The 25,065-nt window shown below is 39.7% G+C and overlaps 1 protein-coding gene across 4 annotated transcripts in view; it reads left to right on the top strand.

Annotated features, from left to right (window-relative positions):
• Positions 1-25,065, top strand: part of myo1g (myosin IG) — a 57,711-nt gene that overhangs the window by 8,036 nt on the left and 24,610 nt on the right. For 3 of the 4 annotated variants that reach the window (XM_063899266.1, XM_063899268.1, XM_063899267.1), the window contains exons 4-19: positions 491-584; positions 734-899; positions 2,549-2,602; positions 2,715-2,810; positions 3,794-3,910; positions 4,072-4,278; positions 4,802-4,947; positions 5,443-5,557; positions 6,325-6,495; positions 7,063-7,133; positions 16,586-16,660; positions 16,801-16,933; positions 19,696-19,862; positions 20,913-21,120; positions 22,224-22,447; positions 23,775-23,919. In XM_063899266.1, coding sequence (XP_063755336.1) covers positions 491-584; positions 734-899; positions 2,549-2,602; positions 2,715-2,810; positions 3,794-3,910; positions 4,072-4,278; positions 4,802-4,947; positions 5,443-5,557; positions 6,325-6,495; positions 7,063-7,133; positions 16,586-16,660; positions 16,801-16,933; positions 19,696-19,862; positions 20,913-21,120; positions 22,224-22,447; positions 23,775-23,919 — 2,189 coding nt within the window. The remainder of the gene's footprint in view (positions 1-490; positions 585-733; positions 900-2,548; positions 2,603-2,714; positions 2,811-3,793; positions 3,911-4,071; positions 4,279-4,801; positions 4,948-5,442; positions 5,558-6,324; positions 6,496-7,062; positions 7,134-16,585; positions 16,661-16,800; positions 16,934-19,695; positions 19,863-20,912; positions 21,121-22,223; positions 22,448-23,774; positions 23,920-25,065) is intronic. The other variant, XM_063899269.1, reaches the window with a different exon arrangement.

Below are 25,065 nucleotides of genomic sequence, written 5' to 3'. Positions count from 1 at the left end.
CTGCTAACGTGAAATGGTTTAGGGCTAGTATTTATCTGGCTCCTTAACGGTAATATTGAAGATATACCACATAGATCGCCGAAACTTTTTTTTTGGTCGATTTTCTTTGTGGTACGAATACTATTTCACTGTGAAATAATATGGAATCACTAATAATTTAATGGTTTAGGCTACATATGAACATAAAAATGTTCTTAATCTTGGTCAAATCAAAATTCTGACTACGTACTATAGGGTTGATGCTTATAAATGTTCACCATTACTTGTTATTTACTGTAATCATATACTACAATAAATTTGCATAAACGTGCAAAAACGCATCCTTGTTCATTATGCATTGTTAAGCACAAACATCTAGGAATGCGTCATGTTATTATGGACATTCACTTCATAAATATATAAAAAGAGTGAACAGACATTGCTTAAATTGTATTATATTATGCAGATGCTGATCTGTTCAACAGTGTTGTTTTATCTGTGCTTGTTTCAGGTGAAAGTGGGGCAGGAAAAACAGAAGCTAGTAAATACATCATGCAGTACATCGCAGCCATCACAAACCCAAACCAGAGGGTGGAGGTTGAGAGGTGAGAGGAGACATGACAGCAGAGTCATTAATTAATTGAATCATGAGTATATCACATTACCATAAATTGTTTTGTTTTTTGTGACTCAATTTCACCTCTCTGATTTCTCACATGTCTCCGTCATCGGTCACCACCATGTTATGAATCAGTGTGAAGAATGTGCTTCTCAAATCAAACTGTGTGCTGGAGGCCTTTGGGAACGCCAAAACCAATCGCAACGACAACTCCAGCCGCTTCGGAAAGTACATGGACATCAACTTCAACTTCAACGGAGACCCCACTGGAGGACACATCAACAACTACCTGCTGGAGAAGGTGAGGGGGTGGGTGGGGAGGCAGGATGATAGAGGGGCTCTGACCAAAGACAGGTGACCTTCACGAGCAAAAGAAACACAAAAAAAGACTAGTTATGAGTACTTTTGACAAGGCTTCTTCTGAAGGAAAGTACAGAAAAGTTTGGCTCATTTATTTTTCACATAACAACATGAAACTTTCATGAAGCGATGACAAATAGCTGTGAGGGAACATCCAGGAATAGATGTATCTGTGAAGCCGATCTGCTGCGTGTTAATGAATGGCTTACCTTGGGCTACTGAAGGCTGCTTCTTTTATCAGCTCTGTTAAGGAACCGTCTGGCACTCAGAGCTGGTGCAAATGATGTGCCGTGATACATTTTCAGAGGGCAGGAATGATCAGGCTGCATATACTCTGGCAGAAGACAATAGTTTGACTGTGTTGACATAACTTGTAATCGGTTTGGTTTTGATTGTCTTGAAGAAAAAATAATTATACCTGAATCCCTTTTATGAAAATTAACTGATCGTGATTTTGTTCAAATCGCAATTCATCGCAATGCAAATCAACTTTCATGTGTCTACTAGAAAGAGATTTTCTCTGAGATTTTTTAAAGAAAAACTTTTTATGTCAAATCCCTTAAAATCAAAGCAAAAAACCTTTCTTTTTAGATGTAAAATTTCAGTAACCATCCAGGGAAAAATCTGTCTCTGAAACATGACAATGACAAGACCTCTTGCACTTTCATAGAGTTACTTATATTTGTTTTCTTTTAGATTAGAAATCTTGCTTTAGAGGCTCTGTTATTCTTTTGTTACGTCAAAAACTCACACATCTTATGGCTGTCCTCTCTGAGAAATTTTGCTTACTTGTATTATCTCTCAAAATATAAACTCAGTGTACATTTTAGCTCTACCTTCAGATGTCACACAGAAGTATGAGAGAGTCTAACACCATTCTTCTTGTCTGAGATCAAAGCACATAAATAAATAAAATAAAAAAATGAATAAAAGAAAGGACAGACAAAGCAGGAACGAAAAACAACACTTAACTTGGGACATATTAAAGGAACTTCCTATCTAAATCCTTTCAATAAAAAGAGTCCAAGATCAGATTGTTCCTGATATGCTACTGTACTACAGGAGTCAACTGTTATGTCTGTTACCTTGCAACCAACACTACTTTTTTCATTCGACAAGGCTAAACAACCGTTTGTAACCGTACATTTTTTATTGAAATATACATCGAAATAGAAAATATTTAGCACAACCAAAAGTGGTGAGTCAGAGTTAGAGGTGTTGATGTAGAAAATCCAAACATGTTTTGGGGGGAGAAAAGTATGACAATGTTAGCACAGGAGATGAATAAAAAGATGGAAAACACAGTCTCCTCAGTGTCAGGCGTCTAGGCTGTGATGCTATCAAAAAGAAAATAAGTACACTGACAAATGATAGGAGGATGGTAAGATGTTCAACATTCCTATCTCTAATTGGAACATTGACTTGAACTGTTAATGTGTAACTTCTTTTTTCCTAACATTACGATAATAACGGTAAAGATATGTTCTGCAAGTTATAAGCTTCTGTAATGCAGACCCTGGAGCCCATCAGTGTAAAACTGTCTCAGGATGGATGTCTGGTTTACCACCATAATGTGTTCTCCTGTTCAAGTCCAGGGTGGTCCATCAGCAAGACGGGGAGAGGAACTTCCACTCCTTCTACCAGGTAACCTCTAACTGTGCCACTGCTGCAAACATACACTGGTGATACTCCATATTCATCCCTGAAGTTGCATTATTTAATGTATTGAATTGGATATGAACTTTGCTGTTGACAGTTACTGCGGGGAGGCTCGGATGAGATGCTGGAGTCTTTTCATCTACAAAATGATCCTGCTCTTTATACGTATACCAAAGAGGGAGCAGCTGCTGCCGTGAGTTTATCACCTTAACATTACAGATGCACCATACACCAGCACCTCATTTGAATGTAAAGACAATTATTTATTTTGAATGAACCTGATATTTTAATGGACCCAGGGCAGTGGAAGAACAAACCACTCTGCACTTTTATTAGGACTGCCACTTATTCACTTTATGATGCACTTTCCCGCTTTCTGTGTTTCTATGCGTGTTGTACTGTGTATGGTGAGTGTTATGTTTTTGTACGAGTGCCAAAGACACATTTCCATCATATTTAAATGTAATGGGCAATTAAGTATTCTGAATATGAATACTATTATCCTGGCAAATATTATTTCTTTCTTAGGGCTTTAATTGACAGCATACACAAACATTTTTTGTAACATTTCTTTCATGGAAAACTGGAATTCAATTGTAAAACATTGACCATTACATTTATCTAATCCAAAACGGTACCTAGCTTCTTGTTGCCACACATTATATGTTAAAGTGACTGTACAGCTTATTTTGGGCTTGCAGGTGTCATAAATTGTACGTTCTATGTCTTTTCCACTTGTGTAAACTTCCACATTGATGACACATGTTTCTTTTGATCATGCTAACTTATCAACTTGCTGTCCTTTTACCCAGTATTAGCTGCTAGATGAGCATTCTTTGATTCTGTTAGAATGTCAGGCCACTTGTTACAAACTTTACTTCAGTTCCTTTTCTAAGCTCCTCCAAAAGCTTCTCGTTCCTAAGCTCTGTGTTTAAGGGATTTGAAGATCCTTTAGGATGGCGGAGGCAATAATTCCTTGGGTCATTAGAAGAAAGAGAAAGCACACTTTAGCATAATAAAAAGAACCCATGATGTATTTGTTGCTGTGATGTTCCTGCCTTTGATGCTGTGTAAGATATTAACCATTGTACTCTCTTTGGCACAAATCAAGATTTGCCTTTTTGAGCTGCATCTCATATAGACTGATAAAAGTAATGCCATATTTTCCTTCTACAGACCTCCAACAATGACCGCTCAAGCCACAAAGCAGTGATGAGTGCCCTGGAAGTGATTGGCTTCTCAAAAGAGGAGATTTCTTCAATTTATCAGGTCCTAGCTGCCATTCTTCTGTTGGTAAGTTATAAAAGGGATTATTGAGATGAGTAAAAGCAGGTATTCTTGGATTAATAAAAATACAGAAAGTATGTTTTAGTTTTTGCAAGCATGAGATCACCAGCAGTATCAAACAGATAAGATCCTGGATCTATCATGAGCTGTAACGGTGTGTTCTTCAGGGTAATTTGCAGTTTGAGAGCGACGGGGAGAGCGTTCAGATTGTGGGACTGGAAGCGGTTAACCACATCTCTGAGCTGCTAGACACTGAGGTGGACAGCGTATGTAAGAGCCTGCTGTTCCGCACCGTGGCCACCGGGGGTGGCGAGGTCATCGAGAAGGGACACACTGAGCAGGACGCCTGCTTCGGGTGTAGCGCTTTCGCCAAGGTGGGTATTTAATGCCTTTGAGTGTCCATTTAAAGTTCATCAGCACCATTTTTTGCATGACTTTTGTTCACCATCATTAAGCTGAAGGTAGCTAATGTTCGCCGTGATGACATTTAGTTGTCCTATTTAGCCAGTGGTTAGCAAACGCTATTTTTAAGACACGTAAAAGCCTCACACGTTACCAGTGAGGTATTTACTGATGTATTTTATATCATTGAACAAATCCTGAGAATCTCTTCAGCTTGTGGTTACCAAAGATCTTATTTAGGGAATATAACCAAAAACTCATTCAAAAGGCCATTGACTTTAAGATGAAGTATTGCAAAAATGCTCATTAATTTCCAGGTTAAGGGGTTAGGCTCATTCCTGTACCACACTACACAGATTAAATGTTTTACAGCTTCTCCAGGACAGGAAAATTATATTAACATCACCGAATCAAGCTTTCCTTTCATTTAATTTTCACAGTTGTCATATATTTGAATCTCCGGCTCTGTTACACCCTCTTTTATTTCTCTTTTAGGCTTTATATGAGAGACTCTTTGGCTGGATTGTAAACCGTATCAACAGCGTCATTGAAGTGAAAGACTACAACCCAGTGCTTCATGGGAAAAACACAGTCATTGGTGTGCTGGATATCTACGGCTTTGAGATCTTTGACAACAACAGGTTGGTGTTGTGTTGTGAAATCTACTGAATCTTCTTAAAGAAATACTTCACTCCCAAAATGAGTTTTGATATTAATCAAATATGTAGTATCTTGAACTCTTAAAGAACTATTTTTTTTGTCGCATGCCTTTACGATGAATGAATGGTAAGAAATTGTAAGATTGATAAACATACAATATTGTCGGGGGGTGAAGCATTCCTTTAATATGGAAGAAGGGGTATAGTTAAAAAGAGGACCAACAATTAGGCACGGATTTAAAAACAAGTGTAATATTCTAGCAGTGCAGTGAGATAAACAGGATTTAATAGGATTTATTAAAACAAGAACAAGAGCTGTTGTAATAGGAAAGATATCTTGATGCTAGAAAAGTGACACATTTCTTAGAATAAGTAGAAAAACACATATTTGATATGGCTTCAGGGGTTAATGTTGTGATGTCAGGAGTGTGTGTAGAGTTGTTGTTGCTGTTGCTCAGGTTTCTGTTCTGGTTGCAGTTTTGAACAGTTCTGCATCAACTACTGCAACGAGAAGCTGCAGCAGCTATTCATCGAGCTGATCCTCAGACAGGAGCAGGGAGAGTACCAGAGAGAGGGCATCACCTGGCAACATGTGAGAACACGCACGCACGCACAACAACAACAACAACAACAACAACATGTATGCAAGTCGTGCCATGTCACACAGAATACAAATATTATTATTGTAATAATCACATAAGTACAAAGTATAAACTATTTTATTTTTACAAAATTGCCAGATATTTTAAAATTTAATTATGAACTGTTCCATTTTTGGCACGTTTTTATTTGGAAGTGCACCTGATACTCACCTGTTATATGTATTAGACTAACCATTACAAAACCGTTTCTGGTATAATAACAATTAGCTTTTGCCAACTGATAATCTTATTTTTTGTATTTACGCTCTTTGTCACTTTGCTTTAGGGCTAGACAATGTATGGATTTTTTATTCGGGATATCGTAATATAGCACAAGTGTCTCTTTCAGGTTTTTAAAGGCTACATTACAGTAAAAGCTATAATACAGCTTACCAGACTGTTAGGTCTATTCTATTATTCTCCTTTACACACTTAGACATCATATCCACATTACTGTTGATTATTCTACAAAAATCTCATAACTATATTTTAGAAAGCCTACAGTTTTGATGCAGCATGGATCATGCAGAACTATTTCCTTCTGATAAATACAAGTTTATCTTTAAGCAATTTTTCTGATGTGAGAAATTGCTATTAAAGAAATATTTTTGTCGGTAGAATTTGGCGCAAATGAGACCCTTACAGCCCTTACAGCCTGTGAGCCAGCACTTGACCAAAACTAGATTATTCATAAACTTCATCCACTGTTCATCCACAGATTGATTACTTCAACAACCAGATCATTGTGGATCTGGTGGAGCAGCCCCACAAAGGCATCATCTCCATTCTGGACGAAGCTTGCCTCACTGTCGGTAAAGTCACCGACACGGTCTGCCTGGAGAGCATGGACACAAAGCTGGCCCAGCACCCCCACTACACCTCCCGCAAGGTGAGAACACATCACAACACCATCAGTCAAGATATATATACCTGCTTCCCATATGAATTTTCAGAAGAATTTTTAAGAAATACACTCTCTACCTACATTAACATCTGCATGAATCTGAAATGATGCATAAGGGATCTCTAAAAGTGTGGTTGTAACGTTACTCAGCAGGAAGTTGAGATATGTTGATGCAATATCCTCTTCAGACTCAAATGGAGGAAATCATGGTTTCAAGGTGCTTTGACGATAGATTTGCGAAAGAGAAACATTGAAGTCGTATTTCCGTTTTTTTCAAAAAGAAGCTGGTTTTCGGATAATTTTCATGTTGAAGTGAACAGGTAAAAACAATCAGTCCCTTTTAAAGTGCAGTGTAACTTTTAAATGTACTATAATGCAGCTGCAGTTTTGTGTTGCAGTCAGTAGAGAGCAGAGTATCTTAATTAGTTTGCATTACGCGAGACCATAGCAAGTGTTTCAAACAGCAGTCATCCCCTCCTCTGAAAGCTGTACACTGTAAAGGTTTGTAATATATTGTGTGTGATATTTACAGTGTCCCCTTCTCATTTCCAGCTCAGCCCTACGGACAAAACCATGGACTTTCAGAAACAGTTCCGTATTCGCCACTATGCCGGAGACGTCACGTGAGTCTCTCACTAGTTCACATTGGTCTGCTTCGGCCCCGGGGCCAGGCTGTGGCTGGAGTAGTGACCGGCTGTTTTGCAGAGTTCATGAGTATAAGCTAAACAATCTTATTAGAGAGGTCAGTATGTGACACTGGCAGCCGTGGGGGAATTCATAGAGGCATTCCAGTGGGGGTGTTGGCGCTGGGCTCAAAGTGACAGCATATTGATCAGAAGTTATTGTAGATCCCATATTAACAACACATTCAAAAATTGAGCTTATCAGTGAGGTTCAGGACATGAAAATCCCTTTTTCTATTCTGAAGTGTCATAACATAAGGCTGGATGATATGGAGAAAACCAAATATCACAATATGTTTGATCAAAAGCTCAATATCATTATTAGTTGTAGTGTTGACTATTCATGCTTTATTTTGAAAAAAGAATCATCAGTAATGTGGATATAATAAATTAATGGGACAAGAGAAATAATAGAACAGCTAGAAAATGTTGGTAGTTCCACGGAAGTGCATCACTGATGATAATCAGCCTTTAAAACCTAGAAAAGGCACTATGTAGGTCATAATAGGATCAAATGATACAAAAATAAACATAAGCAGTATCCAGTCTCCATGTAATATCCATATAATATCAATATATTGCTCATCCCTACGATGAGAAAGGATTGCTTGTGCTCCTGTAGCAGCCACACATCTGTATGGGATCGACTTTGTTTAAAGGTCTCCTATTAAGCTATATTTGAACACTATATTGTAGGGTAATATCTATACAAAACTTGTCTCAAAATACCAAACAGATCCCCCATTGCAGCATGCCTCATCCCCCTCTATTTCAGCCCGGATCCTGAAGTGCTGATTCTGTGACTGTCGCTTTAAATTTGAGCTGAGCTGAAGCTGGCCACGCCCCTTTGGAGCATCATGATCTCTCCTCTGAAGAGAAAAGTTTCTAAGGAAGAAACTCAGCTAATTGCTGCCGTGATTAAACCCCATATTATGTTCCAAACCACATCCACCATTATTTCTGAAACACTTCTCAGTGTTTACCACTAGAACAGAGACATTATATGTATTATATAAACAACAACTCTAAGTCCCTCCTGCAGACATCCTGCACAGACACACAGACACACAGAGGAGCTGCGTAGGGGATTCAGTTCGCGACTGTATATTGCGGACGATAGGTTGGGACGTGTCACGTGGGTGGAACGTTGCCAGGAGTTCAATGTAAAGCCAGCCCACATTTCCAATATGACGTCATAACCGAAGTAAATCTGGATCAGCTCGTACTAAGAAAGTAGTCTTGTCAGTTTGCTCTATACCAGTGGTTCTTAAACTTTTTGTCTGACGACCCCACAAAAAAAACTGGAGAGGTTTGGTGACCCCACTTTCCCAAAAGTGTGTAAGTGTGACGTCACGTTTCCGTAGCAACCGATTTTTTGTTCCAATCCAAACAAATTAACAATGTATGACGATTATTTTATGGAAAAGGAACGATTTTGTGTGAATTAATTTACGAGTTTGCGTCTCCAATGATTTGAGTGATAGTCATACATTTTGAAAGAAACAGCAATGCCATCTGCAGTTTGGTTGTTTGGGGGCGGGCTGTAAATCGCGTTGCCAGGACAACGTTATGCATTGCAAACCCATGGTAACGACTGTCAATCAAGCAAAAACAAATAGGCAATGTGTAAGAAAAGGCCTGGGCGGCAACAATTTATTAACGCAAACAAGAACTGGAACAAACAAAGCAATGAAACAAATGTCCAAATCAAACGGGAGTCAAGAGTCAACAGAGAGTGTGTATGATTGGAACGATCTCACTTCCTCTTATACGGACGCCATGTCAATGAGAAGGATGGGCCTGCTTCCGCGAGCATAGCAGGTCAATTCGGGGATCGATGCTGCTCACAGCAACACGAAGATTCTCCTCCATGCTGTTGAGACGACATCTGTATTTGTTCTTTATGTAGGCCAGGGACGAAAATGTCTTTTCGCACAGATAGGTTGATCCAAACGGCGTGAGGATGTCCATGGCAGCCTTGGACAACCCGGGGTATTCCTGCACAACTGACAGCCAGAATTCATCTAGAGTTTTTGAGGCAAACGACGCCTGCAATGTGCGGTCGCTGGACAGCTCAATCAGCGCATCCTCGAGCTCAGATGGCAGGTTGTTTGAGGAGCAGTTGGTGAATGGTTGTCGTACCCAGTCAAAAGGCTCTACATTCTCCGTGAGGAAATACTTATTGAATTTGTCGAGGAGACTACGAAGATGACAGGTTATTGACTCTTTCAATGAATTGGCATTCATGTCACTCTCCAAAAAGTCGTGCAGCTCCGAGAACATTTCAAAGTCCCCACTCTCTGCACGGGCTGCCCAACGCTGCAATTTTTTTGTGAAAGCATTCACTTTGTCTGAGAGGGTCAGGATGTTTGTGCTGGGGCCTTGTAGTGACAGGTTGAGACTATTTAATTTGTCAAATATGCACGCCAGGTATGCAAGACGTGATAACCATCTCGAGTCAGTGAGATGGTCTGCAAGAGGGGAATGCACGTCTGAGAGGAAGGTGCGCACCTCGCTTCGCAACTCGAACAGGCGTGTAAGAACTTTGCCCCGTGAAAGCCACCTTACCTCTGAATGAAAAAGAAGGGATTCATGTGCAGACCCCATTTCCTGGCAGAGAAGGGCGAAGAGTCGTGAATTTAAAGGGCGCGATTTGATCGAATTCACTATTTGGATTGCTGTTTGAAGAACATTGTTAAGCTCGGGTTCAAGTGTCTTGGATGCCAGGGCCTCCCTATGGATAATGCAGTGTGTGAACTTGACATGTGGTGCAACGCTAAGGACCTTGGCTTTCAGCCCTTTGTGTTTTCCCATCATAGCCCCGGCACCGTCAGTGCATATGCTTATGCATTTATCCCAATCCAGGCCTGTCTCCTCCATCCAACCATTAAGACAGTTAAAAATGTCTCCACCAGTACATCTTCCTTCCATCGGAGAGCAGCACAGCATGTCCTCATGCAGTTTCCCGTCATGACTGTAGCGAATGAAAACCATTAAATGGGCTACATTAGTCAAGTCAGTAGACTCGTCTAACTGCAAAGAAAACCGGCTGTTTTTCACTCTCTCGATGAGCTGGCATTTCATATCATTAGCGATGTCGTTAATGCGTTTGGACATGGTATCATTGGAGAGGGGAATCTGTTTAAGCACACTTGCGATCTTTTCACCATGCATTGCTGTGGTCATCGCAATTGCTGCAGGAAGGATGAGGCTTTCAGCAATTGTGTGTGGCTTTTGTGCTTTGGCTACAAGGTGGGCCACTTTGTATGACGCTGCCAAGGCTTTGGTGGGCACAGTAGCTTGGCTATGCACAACGGTCTTTTGCCCATGCAGCGCAGCTTCTTTTCGTAAAAAAAATGTCATGGGTTTCTGAGCATCATCTGGATGTCGGCTTTCGAGATGTCGTCTCATTTTTGTGGGCTTTAAACTTTCATGTGCCAGAACATCGCCGCAAATAACACACTGTGGGTGGTCGAGCTCATGTTTTACCTGGCACGTGAATCCATATTTAAGAAATTCTTTCAGGTATCGGCGACGCCTCGTTGGTGGGTCTTTTTTATTCTCACCACCGGCCAAACTTGTCCCATCTGAGGATCGCGGAGGAGTAGGTGCACAACTGGAGGTAGATGGCACTTCTGAGCTCAAATCATTGTTTTTTAGCAGCCACCTGTCCATTTTTGATGAAAGTTATAACTAGGCTAGTGGCTAAAAAAGTGGCTAGTATCACAAACGTGGCTAGTAACGTGGCGAGTTAACTATGACGTATTGTAAAAAAACCGGGAAGAAATTGAGTTTGAACAGTGGGCGCAGATTGTTACATTGTTTCTATCATAGGACCAATAAACGATTCGAAACGCCATTTAAAGCTGGGCAACTTTTTTTTTTCTCTCTCTCTCTCCCTCTTAACAGCGTGTAGGAATGAGAAAAAGGCAGATTTTCATTGTATTGACATTTTATTTTTCGTTGTTTCACCAGGTGTTATAACAGCTAATTTCCGACTGAAGTAACAAATAATTTTGCGACCCCACGGAAGTTTTTGCCGACCCCGTTTGGGGTCGCGACCCCTAGTTTAAGAATCACTGCTCTATACAACCGACGTTACAACCTATCAAATAGGTTTATGATGTCATCCAGATGTGTATGTGCTTATTTTAGGCCTTATCTGTCCTGTACAATCCACCCATGTGAAAAAACATGAAAACTGTTCACCCACATACATTCAGTTTATGCACTGACTTGCAGCCAGGCACACCAAGGCATGATCAACACACATGGCCTTTAGAGGCGTAATCCTCTCATGTATGTTCACTGCACACCCTCAGTGGTCACATCTACTGTATTTAGAACGTGCCGTGTGGAGTGGTGCAGGGATGAAGTGTTTTTTGTTAGATGCCTGAAAGAAAAAACTGGTTAACACAAGCCAAGGAGATTTTCACGTTTTGTACTCTGACATAAAGTACGTCAGTAAATACCCCACTGGTGAATGTCTAAAGCTTCTATAAGTGTCATAAAACAGCAATGGCGAAATGAGACTAATACCCTCGTCTTGAAGTCCATTTTTGAGATATGGTTAATACAAGCTTAAGACACTTTGAGTTTTAGATGATTCAAAACGGCAGATGCTAACAAGTGGCTAATGAGACTACTGAACACCATCATGCTGAACGTTAGCCGCCTTTAGCTTAGCCGTGGTGCTCTGCAGCCATGTGGCCGTGATGTAGTTCCTTTATAGCCTAACGTTAGCTTTTTACTTCTGTTGATTGCACCTACATTTACCTAAATAATGTTGTCAATATGAGATTGATTGAGATTATCCTGCTGAAAAAACGTATTATAAACGTCTGTTTACAACAGAGACTTATTTTCTGCAATATTCTGAAATCCAATGGAAAAATCCCTTTGCTTTCTGTCGAGGGAGGCCTTGCAGTGCTAACATCAAGGGCTACAATAATATGTCATCTATTGCAGCTTTGATTTTTAACATTTCATGACTCATTCTTTGTTTTCATTATTCCCTTTATTCTATGGCTGGTGACACTTTGACGCATTTCCTCGACTTGCAACACATAACATATCTTGTTAAAAGAAAGATCTGATCTGTGGCTGTGATGCAAATGTCAGATCAAATGGAAGATAATTTGCTGATATTCCCAAACACACCAGCAGCATGTGTTTATATCAGATTAGACATAACAAATCTAATTTCAAGCATCCCTTCTCAATTTAGTTTCACATTTTAAAGATCCTCTCTGTGAATGTTTTTGCCTTTCTGAGATTTGGTAGGGGATTCAAAAAAAGACAAAGCCACAAAAACAGAATTTATGGGCTTGATTTAATCATCAAATAATTAAAGTGCTATTTATTCAATATATGCATTTAAATCATTTTAGATTTCATCCCATTCTGAAAGTACAATCATTTTTGTGAACGTAAGATGTTGTTTAGTTCATGATTTACACACTAGAGATCATACAGCTTCCTTAATGCGCTCCCTGGATTTAAACGTCACACAGTGGTCAGACGAGGCTCCTGGCCAGCAAGTCACTCGTCATTGCTTTTGATTTCAGAAAGTCCCTGCTGCTCACGTGGACTGCCCTCAATTTAGAGAGGGGAAGGACCTTCATATGTCACGGGAACACGAAAAGAGGAGGGGTTGTGGAGTTGGCAGTTGAGATGGATTTGGCTCCGAGAGATGTAGCTGCAGCAGTAATCAAGGAGTAGGGTGTGTTGAGGGTTTGTGACTCGGGGAAATCCAGGATAACACGACATCGTACACACGAAACACAGAGCAACTTCAGCCAAGCTCAAAACTATTCACAGACAATCACTGCTCTGTGATAGTCATGCATAACTGCACTCCCCTTGTATGGTATTCAGATCATGTGCAGTATATGTATATTAAAATGTCTGAAAACGACTGTATCTGTTATACATCACAATGAGTTCAGTGCTTACATTATCTCAAATCCTTCCATCAATTTACAAAAAAGATCAATCTGTTTGTTTAATTTAGTAGTAGTAGTCACAATTCACATTTTTAGAAATGTTGAAATCATAATAAATGCATTGAGTACTTTTTCTTTTAAGAAAATAATTTCTGATTGTACTTACATATCTTGTATAAATTACCACATTTTTAATGCAGTACTTTTTATTATCACTGCATTTTCATAGTTTGGTATAAGTACTTTTACTGAAGTGAAGGATCTGAATACTCCACCACTGTTTTGGGTCATTAACCCCTTATAATGCATCATATTTTAAAAGCTCCTGATGTGTTTTTATTTAAAATCTATATGTCAAAATGCTTAAACCTTGATTAAGTAATGCTTATTTAATGTTTTACAAAATACAAAAGTACAGTTCACTACTAACAAGCTACATCAGAGCTGTGGTGTGCTGACAGAGGGCTGCTCCCATCACCCTGCCTCATGTCTCCCCTCGTATATCGCTTCCTGGTGGCCCCGGCCCCCCATCAGCCCCTGTCTCGTCCCTCCCCATCTAAATCCACTCTGGTTAAATTAACGCTCATCCTTCTCGCCCCCCACCCTCCACTCTCAAAACACCACCACCATCCCCAGCTTTGACCTACTTCGCTGCCTCCTCCTTCCCTTAACTGCTTTTCCCCCCCCTCCTGCCTCTGTACTGCAACCCTCACCTGACTCTCTTTGCCATCCACATTTTAAATCCCTGCAGTATTCCAAACTGCACATGCAGCACTTTCATCAGCTATACGATATATATCATATTGCCTCACTGCACAACTTTATATACCGAGAAATCTCACATCTTTTACTGCCTGGATCTCTCTGTGACTATGTGAACAATGTTCTAATCTTTCTGTTTTAAATTAAGATCATTTAAGTAGAGTATTTAATTTGAATTTTTTCAATTAAGACAGCAGGATATGTTTATAATATCCAGCTTTTATGAGTGTTCTAGGACATCTATACTGCGTATTTAGAGAATATGTCTTACGAGGGTTTCCCTGCAGTTTGCAAAACACTTGCCGGTTTTTAAAAGAAAAAAAGGAGGGAACACACCTACTTTACAAAAACAAAACACTGTTTGACAACATGGATTTAAAAAGGAAGGAAATTTCAGTTATGTAAAGTGTGAAGCTGTAGGATGTACGTCATGGGGGTGTTTTACGTTAATCCGAGCATGCACGGGTGCATATGTGCTGGATTATTAGAGGAATATTCATTTTTATTAACCATGCAAACAGCTTATGGGAATGAATTCTTAGAAAAGGGATATTTTAGGCATGTGTCAGCTCTGTTTACCCTTCACAGTCTGATTCCTGTACAGCCCTTGACCTTCATACTTTAATATACTTTCCTCTACATCATGCTCCTGTCTCTGGAGAGCAGCTGCCTTCATCTGTCCTGTCCTCTCCTGTCCTGTCCTTGTAAATGTGCCCTGTGGCTTGTTTTTTTGTTGTTCTGACTTCTCTCTCTCTCTCTCTCTCTCTCTCTCTCTCTCTCTCTCTCTCTCTCTCTCTCTCTCTCTCTCTCTCTCTCTCTATCTCTCTCCTCTTTTCACACCCTGTCTCTCTGCGGCGAGGTTCCCGGGATTTTGGTCAGGTGGTCTGGCCGCCCGTGAACCCAGGGAACACATCTGTCACAGCCAGGACCTCGCTTCTCTGCCTCCAGATGTTGGAGTCAGGACACAGTCAGGGAAATGCAGGCCTCATGTAACATGCTCTGTGTCTGTTTGTTATAGAGGGGGGATGCAGAGTTAAGGACGTGTGTGTGTGTGTGTGTGTGTGTGTGTGTGTGTGTGTGTGTGTGTGTGTGTGTGTGTGTGTGTGTGTGTGTGTGTGTGTGTGTGTGTGTGTGTGTGTGTGTGTGTGTGTGTGTGTGTGTGTGTGTGTGTGAACTACTGCATAGGTAAAAGTAGGCCTACAGTAACTCAAGTCAGTACACAGTACAGTTTTCCTAGGGCTGAGCAGTGAAGACTATGTGGAAGAGCTAAAAGATTGCGGTTCATCAAAAGGCATTACATTTTATTCTTAAGGATATATTATACAGAATTTTTACTTGCTTTCGCTTTGCCATTCTTTCCACCACCGGTTACGATCTCCCGGGTAAAAAAAGCTCAATTTAAAGCCGTGAACAACAAAATGCAGTGTGTCCTGTGCAGCGTTGCCAACTCTTTTTCTATCATCACTCCTACACTCTCCTCTGCGCATTGGCAACGTCATTGCAAATTAATTTGCATAAAGCTTAATGGTGGTGTTGTTGCAGCAAGGGAGAGACTGCCAAGAGGAGAGCAAGAGACCCTGTGCAGGAGAGCCGTGGACTGCAAATACTCTGAGAACTGGGAATGATTTAAAGTACAATATATTGAAAGATATTTATTGTGTTTTAACTGATGGTCTGAATAATTTGCTAGTTTTTTTAAATAGGTCTTTATTAGGGTTTGTCCCTTCCCTGTAGTGTGTAATATAACTTTTTGGCAATGCAAATGGTCTGCAAAGGCTAAAATCCCTGTGTTTCCCTCCCACACATTCCCCCTGTCTGACATCTCTGAGCAGTTTACCAATCACAACAGAGCCGGCCAGCTAACCAATCAGAGCAGACTGGGCTCTGGTTTCAGACAGAGGGTGAAAAGAGGTGCAGCAGCACAGGCAGTATGAGAAAAATAAAGAGCTTTTTGAACGTTAAAGCATGGAAACATGTCCCAGTAGAGGAAAAAATACAAATATGGACCTGAAAATGAACACATTAGGGCCACAAGAAAAGTCACAGGGGTGCCTTAAAAACACCTTAAGTTTGATAGAATTAAAAAGGTGTGGGAACTCTGGATAAGCACATTTAATTTATGTAACTTGAGGACTAAATAGGAATTTAAATACCTGGATGCAACTTCAGCAAATCCTTGTTGTTACATGGTGAACAAGTGATGAGAGGGTAGAAGTGCATTTGAGGCACTACACTACAGCAGCCTTCTACCCCCGAGGCTGCATGGCTTATATAACCGTTACAGTGCGCCAGTGACCCCCTGCTGATGCCTCACTAAAACCAACTGAGCAGTTAAAAAAATAGACACACAGATTAGTTCGTAGTTAGTTTGTTCCCTCTAAAACGTGAGCCGTGGGGGAAAATTTGACCATGTTCCTAATTTGTAAATTGTCTAAGCGGCCCGAGTGTTGTTCTAATCCTCCAGCCTGAGGACCATGAATCATTCGTAGCAGGGAGTGGAGTCCTTTAACGGGTACTGAAAATAAGTTATTGTTAGTTTCTGTCTGATAGGCCTTTAAACTGACATCATATTCTGACCAATTCACTTCAAATGCTTTTTCCTTGATGCTCCCCTCCTCCTTTTCAGCTACTTTGTTTTATGATTACTATGATAACTCTCAAATTCTCCCCCTATATCTATTACAGATATTCCGTCGAGGGCTTTTTGGACAAAAATAAGGACCTGCTTTTCCAAGATTTCAAGCGTCTCATATACAACAGGTGCCAAACATCACGATGCTCTTGACAATTCAGTTAACTGGGTTAAGTGTATGATGAGTTTCTTGCCATCACTACCCTATTACAAAGTTAATGACGTTTTTTGCCCCATTTCTTTGCTCCCCTTTCGCTGTGTCTCGTAGTGCCAACCCAGTCCTGAAGGAGATGTGGCCAGATGGTCAGCTGAGCATCACAGAGGTCACAAAGCGACCTCTGACTGCAGCCACCCTTTTCAAGAACTCCATTGTGGCTTTGGTGGATAAACTGGGCTGCAAGGTCAGTGACTTCAGCTTAAGATTGACTTCCTGTTCCCTTCCGTTTCACCCCCGAGGGAGGCTGTGGTTGGCATTTGCCGTATTTAGACTGATTAAAGATACTTATTTCTGAAGTATAGAGAACAGCCAACAGGCTCTCTTAAGGCAGAGCGCAGTTACTAGGGAATCTGTAAAGTTGAGAAAAAAGGCTTTACAGTTTTCTATCTGGCACGGACACAGTGTTACAGATAAAGTTTGTAATGCCATCATTTTTTGCCTTTTTAAGCTGATTATTTTACCTCCAACAAACATTTATTTTGCCTACATGATCAATATCTCATATCATAATCTGCTTACTAAGATAAGATATACTTTATTAAATCCAAATTCAGAAAATTTTCGTTATTAAAAAAGTAAGAAATCAATAAAAATGCCGGAAACTGCCACCTAGCACAGAGCCATTTTACTTTCTTTTTGGGCCTAAATGTTTTACAAAAAGTCTTTGTTTAGATTATACATATTTACAGAAAATGTATACAATGTTATAACTTGAAATTGATTTAAAGGTAGCTTGAAGGTGGTAGCTGCGATGTCAGTTCTGCTAGGCTAGTTAGCTTGGCAGAAATGGTTTCCTCTGTCCTCTTAATCCTTACAAATGAATTGTCAAGATAAAAAATATATACATTTTCAAGATATAGACAACTAACAGCTTCTTACATATTTGTATTCAAGCTAGGAAACCGCAGCTATCTCAACAGCTTTGCTAACATTTCATATAGCTGTCGTGTTTAGCTGTTAAGTAGGCTACACACCCAGGTACTGTGGTTTGATTTCTTTTCTAGCTTTGTTTTGTAGCAACCGCACGTTCTGTTGTTGATATGGTGACACCACATTGTGGGCTGACCCGCTAGCTAACACTTGATATAGGTGTCTTGTTTAGCTGCTAAGTAAGCTTCACTTGTCCTGACTGTTTTTTGAGCTTTGTTTTTGTTGTTGGATTCGGTAAAAACATGTGGTAGTGGCTGGGGCTGAGCAGTGAAGAATATGTGGAAGAGCCAAACATCTGCAGTTCATTGAAAGGCCACGAGACTTTGCCAAATGTTTTACCTTCTACGGGGAAGAAAGAGCTTATAAGTCCGAACCGGTGTTTGATGTTGTGATATCTTTATTAAAGAGTTGTAGTTTTTAGCGTTGAGCGTAGATCTCCTCCCTAGTTTACACTGCTGTCATCTTCAGGAAGATGCTCTGCACCAGTTTCCCTTTTCTGCTCTCTAAAGCCTGTGTGAGTCACCCACTCTTCTGAGGCTGCCAATGTGCGATGTCTCTTCTGGGAGGACGGCCTGTCACTGTGAATGACAAAAAATGGAGCGAGAGGCAGTATGCAGCTGTCCAGCAGGAACATGTATACATAGCAACGTGCTGTTTTGGTGTCAGGGAGTAACAGTTTTTGTAGGGCGCTTGTCCTCATCCTGTCAGGCTGCCTGTGGAGTTGACGTGTTGTCGAGAGGGAGGTGGTGCTGCTCCACAAAATGTGCCGCTCACCTCACCTGGCCTCATCCCCCTGACTGAAGTCTGACATTTCTTGCTGTTATTTTGGGGCGAGCTGCTGTCAGGATGCTGTAGCGTCTCGTCTTGGTGTGGCAGAGGTAAAATGGAAAGGAAACTCCCCTGGCAACCTTCAGGTCACGATGAAAGAGCGGATGTTTTCCTCGTCTGCCAAACAGAAGCACCTGTGCCCATTCTGCCCACTTCATCTGCTCCCATTAACTGACTCCTCTCCTCAATCTATGCCAAAACGAGTTGAATCTGGGGGCGCAGAATCGCAGGCATCTTTGGGATGATGGACGTTAGTGTCAGGGAGCAGAAAGTGTTCACTTTATTCCACCGTTTTCAGCTTTCATCGACCATGACACCCATAGTCTCTGTCCCTCAGAGATCTCTGACAAGTTGCAGGCGTCTGGACGTTACTCCACAGTGAAGCTTTTATCGTTTTCAAGGTTTATATTGGCAGTTAAATGTGCTGTTAATAACTAGATGTGCTGGATGTGTTATGAGGCTCAGCTGCTCACTGTAGCGTCTGCGGAAATATTCTGCCAGTCTGATTAAGGTCAATGAACTCAGTTCAACAGTTCGGCTGTGGCTCTGTGTTAGTCAGGGTAGTTTGTTTATTCGCACAGTGATGAACCTAGAAGTGATGAGGTACATGATACATACAAAAATCTACCTTTTTTTTTGCAACAATCTTACCCACACTGACTCGGAGTGTTCTGAAAGTAGGTTGTTTTGTTTTTAGCATCATTTTTTAAGAATTGAAACATCGTATTGCCATGTATCTTTTCCATATATACCGACATTATGTAAAAGACACAAGAATAACCCTCCTAAAAAATGAAAGGATAGAAATGTAGTAAAAATATTAATATACATTTTTGAAAAGAAGCATTGATACATCAATACAAATCTAAATCAATGACACCCGTATAAATATTTAGTAATATAATAATACTTTTGTAAACAATGTTAATATAACACAAAAATATTTGCTTTTAAATGCATTCTCTGTTTTACTGCAGTGGTACAGTATATCTTTCTGTACATAATTGCTCAAGCTAGCTGCAGTAATGTGATGAAGTGATACTTCACTGATCCCTCCTGGGAAGTAAATACTAGAACAAACAAACAGGCAGTTGTAGATGATCTCGCTCTCATCAGTGCTGCAGCCCAACAGAACCGGATCAAAGTCAGCTGAGGATTGACCTCCATTTCTTCTGTCTTGTCTTTCAGGAGCCTTACTATGTGCGGTGCATCAAGCCCAACGAGATGAAGTCTCCGGTGCTGTTTGACGACGCTCGCTGCCAGCACCAGGTGGCCTACCTGGGACTGATTGAGAATGTGATGGTGCGCAGAGCAGGCTTCGCCTACAGGCAACATTACGCTCGCGTCCTGCAGCGGTAAGTGATGATCTTTAAAACGAACAAAACCTGTGTTTTTGATTTACTTCAGCAGCTCACTGTAAAACCAGCTATGTATACGTACCAAACTTTCCAGTACTCCTTCTTACTATGATTGAATTTTACTTCGTAAAAGTTAACATTATTTTACTTAAGTTGAAGATTGCAAGTAACACTTAACAGTAAATAACAATGTTTCCAACCGAATCATCAAACTCTAAAAGGATAAAAAAGTACAGCACATTTAAATAGTCGAGTAAAATCAAATCACTTTTCTAATGCTTATAATGACTAAAGCTGTCTTCATGGATGACTGAGAAAAAATTACTTATATCTTAATAGTAGTCCATTAATTTAAGATGAAATGATGTTACCCTGGCTTTTAGTTTTTCATATAAATCCAGAAGCGATATAGTAGATCCTACACTTTATGGCGTCTTTTGTTGGAGCCTCCTATTTTGATACATCATATTTTAAGCAGTCTTAGAGAGTGGAAAACCATATAAAAGTAAACCATTTCTTATTTTATACTTTGCAGCCGCTTGGTAGAGGTTTTGAAAGAATGTGTCTTTGCAATAAGACTCAAGTCGTTAAGGTTCTGTAATTTCTTTGTGTAGCTAGTACAACGAAACAATTTTGTGCCATAAATGAATGGAATCATTATTATTAATTTTTTTACCATTGCTTTTCTATTTTAATTGAATCCCCTTTGACCAGCACAGCAACCTTTTTCTTTATATATATGTAAAGAATTAGTATGTCATAATTCTGTATTGCTTGCATATTGTCTATTTGATCTTTGTGAATTATTGTATTAAACCTTGCAAATCTCCAGACCAGAAATTGTAAACATTTTTCCATAAACTGAATAGATATGATAAATATATAAACAAACATATATAAACAAGTGAGCCTTTAACTAAAACAACTGAAAATATTTTTACAGGACAATCAAAACCTCTCAGTTATAGTAACAATAGTCCCACCTTCACAGAACAACACTGTGGTCCTCGTACTGTAAGCCTTCATTTCCTCTTTCTTGTTTTTCAGGTATAAAATGACGTGCGAGTACACCTGGCCGAACCACCTGATGGCGACGGACAGAGAGGCGGTGGAGGCCATCGTCACCCAGCACGGTTTCCAGGACGACGTGGCGTACGGACACACCAAGCTGTTTGTGCGGTCGCCGCGCTCTCTCTACTCTCTGGAGCAGGAGAGAGCTGCCCTCATCCCCATCCTGGTGCTTTTCCTGCAGAAGGTCAGAAATAGTAGTTTTATATAACTTTGATATTTCATTTAGATTTTATTTCAAACATGTTATATTAAAAAATATATACAGAAAACTCTCAGCAGCCAAGATAGTATTTTTTTATTTATTATCGAGTAGGAAAAACTTCTATTCACTTTTTTGTATTTTATCAAACTAAAACCATACCTACTACTCGTGCTAATTAAAATGTTTTATTTTTGACTGATACCTAACCCTTCTTAAATGACAATAAAACCAGATTTTATTTATTATTTTGTAATCATTTATTTTTTACTGATACTATTAATTGTACTTGATGTCTTACTTCCGTTCCGTATGGTGTTTTTAAGTAGGTAATTTAAAGCTGTTACTGTAAACGTTTTATACGTTTGCATTTCCTCGCTTTACTTTACTTTTTGGACAATAAAATAATTATATTATGCATTAATTCTCCTCTTTTTCTATCCTTGAAAAAAACAAATTCATCATAAATCATGTTTACTATCTCTTATTTGATACAAGATTTTTATTTGTGAATTTTTTCTTTTTTTTTCTCTGTACATGACTTAAATGATTCTAGCAATGTTAGCATCACCGTTGCTCTTAGTATATTCATCCTCAGCCTCAAAACGATTTGAAAAGTCAATATGTTATTGTCCACATTATGCAAATTGATAGGAATGGCTTAATGTGACATTCCTTTTATTAACAGAGATCACCAATGTAAATTAAGTGCAGCTCATCATATGACCAGCATTAATCACCCACAGCGTTATCGTCATTACCTTCAAACGCAGTTCACTGTGTCTCAAAGCCTCATGAATATGTGGCCTCTGGTTATGCTTGACTGAAATTCATCTGCCAGCTCCAATTCTAATTTCCTGTAGCAATAATTATGATAATTAATGAGATCCAGTTACATTATAGTCAATTACTTTACTTGCTCAATGAAACTCCCTCTCCTTTCTCTTTCCTACTTTGACCTACTTTGTCGTCTTTTCAGAGAAGTGTGGCTCTATAACTTGAGCAAGAGCTCAGTGGGACTCTCTTGTCTCTCCTCTCCTGATTCTGTCATCAACACGTCCATCTCTTCTTTTTTTAAACTCTAAAAGGTGTGGCGTGGGGCTCTGGCTCGTATGAGGTGCCGACGAATGAGGGCCATCTACGCCATCATGGGCTGCTTTAAGCGCTACAAGGTGAAGGCCCACTTCTGGGAGGTTGAGAGGAGGTTCGCTAATGTGCGCACCATGGCAGACTACGGGAAGAGCGTGGAGTGGCCGACCCCGCCTGCAGCACTGTCCCAGTTTCACAACAACACCGTCATGCTGCACCGCAGGTCAGGTTCCCATCAATACAGCTCACACAGCATCTCAATCAGGAGGGACTTCACTTAAGAGTCAAAACAAATGTAGAGACATTGTGCACATTAGAATGAAGTGTGGGATTCTTTGGAAATTAGACTCCATCGCTAATAATGAAATAATTACTACGGGGTAGAGATGCCATGAGCAGGCAGGGTGGAGTCTAGACACCGGTGGGGGAAGAAGGGCTGAACAAAAACCCTGAAGAAGACCTATTTTACTTTGAACAAGCAACACTTAATAAATCCACTTGTGTCAAATGTAAGCATAAATATGTTTTGAAACCTTGACCTAATAGTTTTAAGAGATAGTGTTGTTGTTTTTTACGATAAACATGAAACTACAGTTAGCTTAACTTAGCCTAGTTTAGCTTAGCATAACGACTGCAAACAGAAATGTTTCAGCACATAATGGCCCCTGTTTTTACACTTTTTATCATCCAGATAAAATGTGTAAAATGTAACATGTTCATTAGTGAACCATAGAGGTGCTGGTAGGTAGCTTTTGTTACTTTTGGACAGAGCCAGGGAAACTGTTTCCATTCTGCCTTCCACCCCTGGTGGTAGCTTCATTTTAGCCAAGAGTGGCATCAGTCTTCCCATCTACTTGTAAAACACACATTTGCCAGGACAGAACCTAGCAATTATTTTTTATTACTTATTAATCTGCTGATTATTTTCATGATCCATAATTTGATCAATAAAATGTCAGAAATTGTGTAAAAAATCTCTCAAAGTCCAAGGTAATGTCTTGAAATGTGTTATTTTTCCAGTCCAAAAACCAAAAGATTTTCACTTTTTATGATAAAAAAAACAGGACATCTCTGAATACGTTATTTTGTGCCATTTCGGCTGGAAATGAGTTAAACTATTAATTGGCTATAATTTCTATACTGACTTGCACATTAGTCCTTTTACTTATTTATTTATAAAACTCTATTTAAAGTGTTTATACCCATGAATACTGTTCATACTGTGTTATTTCTATCTATTTACTTATATTATACTATACATAACGCTGCACTTCACTGGTTCTTTTGCACTTTGTGGTTGGTTGCGAATTGCATTTGGTTGTCTCAGTACTAGCAATGACAAGCTGAATCTAACTTACACCAAAACAAAATTGGCCTAGTTTTTTAATCGTTGCAGAATAACGTGATTGATTCTCTGTGTGTGAGTTTTTATGTTCCCCCCCCCCCACAATCTTGAGGCTTTCCTCCTACTCTATGGTTCTCAGTTGCACCCATGATGTTGTATTCCAAACCACCTGACCCTCTGTGTTGTTGCCATCCCTTGTTGTCAGGTGGTGGGCGAGGCAGATCGTGAAGAACATCCCCCCCTCTGACATGCTGGAGGTCCGGGCCAAAGTAGCAACTCTGACTGCGCTGAGCGGAGAGAGGAAGGACTGTGGGTTCAGCAGAGCCTGGGAGAGGGACTACCTGGCCAACGTAAGTAACACACATGAACACAACACACACAAAGAACAGTCAGGGTACTCTTCAGTTCAATGGTCTGCAACACATCATGTTAAAATAGCTTATGATGTTTTTGATTACTCTTTAATAATTCCAATTAAGCAAAAGGAGTCAATCTCAACCTTTGAAAGACAAGCCTTTGTTATTTTTGGGGATTTATTATTTAATTTAATCAACTAAATCAATAATAACAAACGATTTATACCGACAAGGTAAAAAGCAAAGCAGATTGGAGACCTCTGGTGAGTGAACTCAAGTGTCAATGGGATATAACTACACACTTCAGGATAGACAAGCTCTACAACATACAAAAAATGATTTCAAGTATGAAGGTAGAAATCCAATACAGCCACCCACAATGGAACAAAAACAACATACCAAAAATGAAAAGAAGAAAAAAGAAATGTACATATAGCGATTAAAATAATATCATACATAGCATTCCTACCTCAAGGTTTCGAGCCTTTGATTTCATTTTTATTTTTTTCACTGATTTCTTTTATTAATCTATAGTCCATAAAATGTAAATAATGTTAAAATAAAGTTAAATTTTATTTATTATAAACGTACAAGAAGTACGTTTACTATAAATAAATAATACAATAAAATAGTTTTAAAATCCTAGTCTTTCTAAAGCCCCATATAACATCCTCAAAACAGCTTGTTTTGACTGAGCAAGTTTCCAAACAAAATTCAGCTTAGAACTGAGACTAAGTAAATAGGTTTGTGTGCATGTAAATGGTCTGCAAAGGTTTAAATCCCTGTGTTCCCTCCAGAGGGGGTTTCTCTCACACACACTTCCCCCTACCTGAAACGCCTCCGTTGGACTGCTTTTTTTTACTTCCTTAACATAGCGACATCACTATGGAACACTCGCACCTGGGATATCTCTAAGTGGTTGACCAATCAAAAACCGGCCAGCTAACCAATCAGAGCAGACTGGGCTCTGGTTTCAGACAGAGGGTGAAAAGAGGTACTGCAGCACAGGCAGTATGAGAAAAATATATATAATAGAGATATTATATCATAAAGAGAAGTTATTCAACAGATGTGTAGATAACTTAAATCACGGTTAAAACAACTGAAACATTGAATATATCATATGTGGTGCTTTCAATT

Source organism: Eleginops maclovinus, chromosome 13, assembly GCF_036324505.1.
Source record: "Eleginops maclovinus isolate JMC-PN-2008 ecotype Puerto Natales chromosome 13, JC_Emac_rtc_rv5, whole genome shotgun sequence".
NCBI classification, from domain to species: Eukaryota; Metazoa; Chordata; class Actinopteri; order Perciformes; family Eleginopidae; genus Eleginops; species Eleginops maclovinus.
The sequence above is the reverse complement of the archived record's forward strand: the minus strand, read 5'-3'. Positions and strand labels throughout refer to the sequence as shown.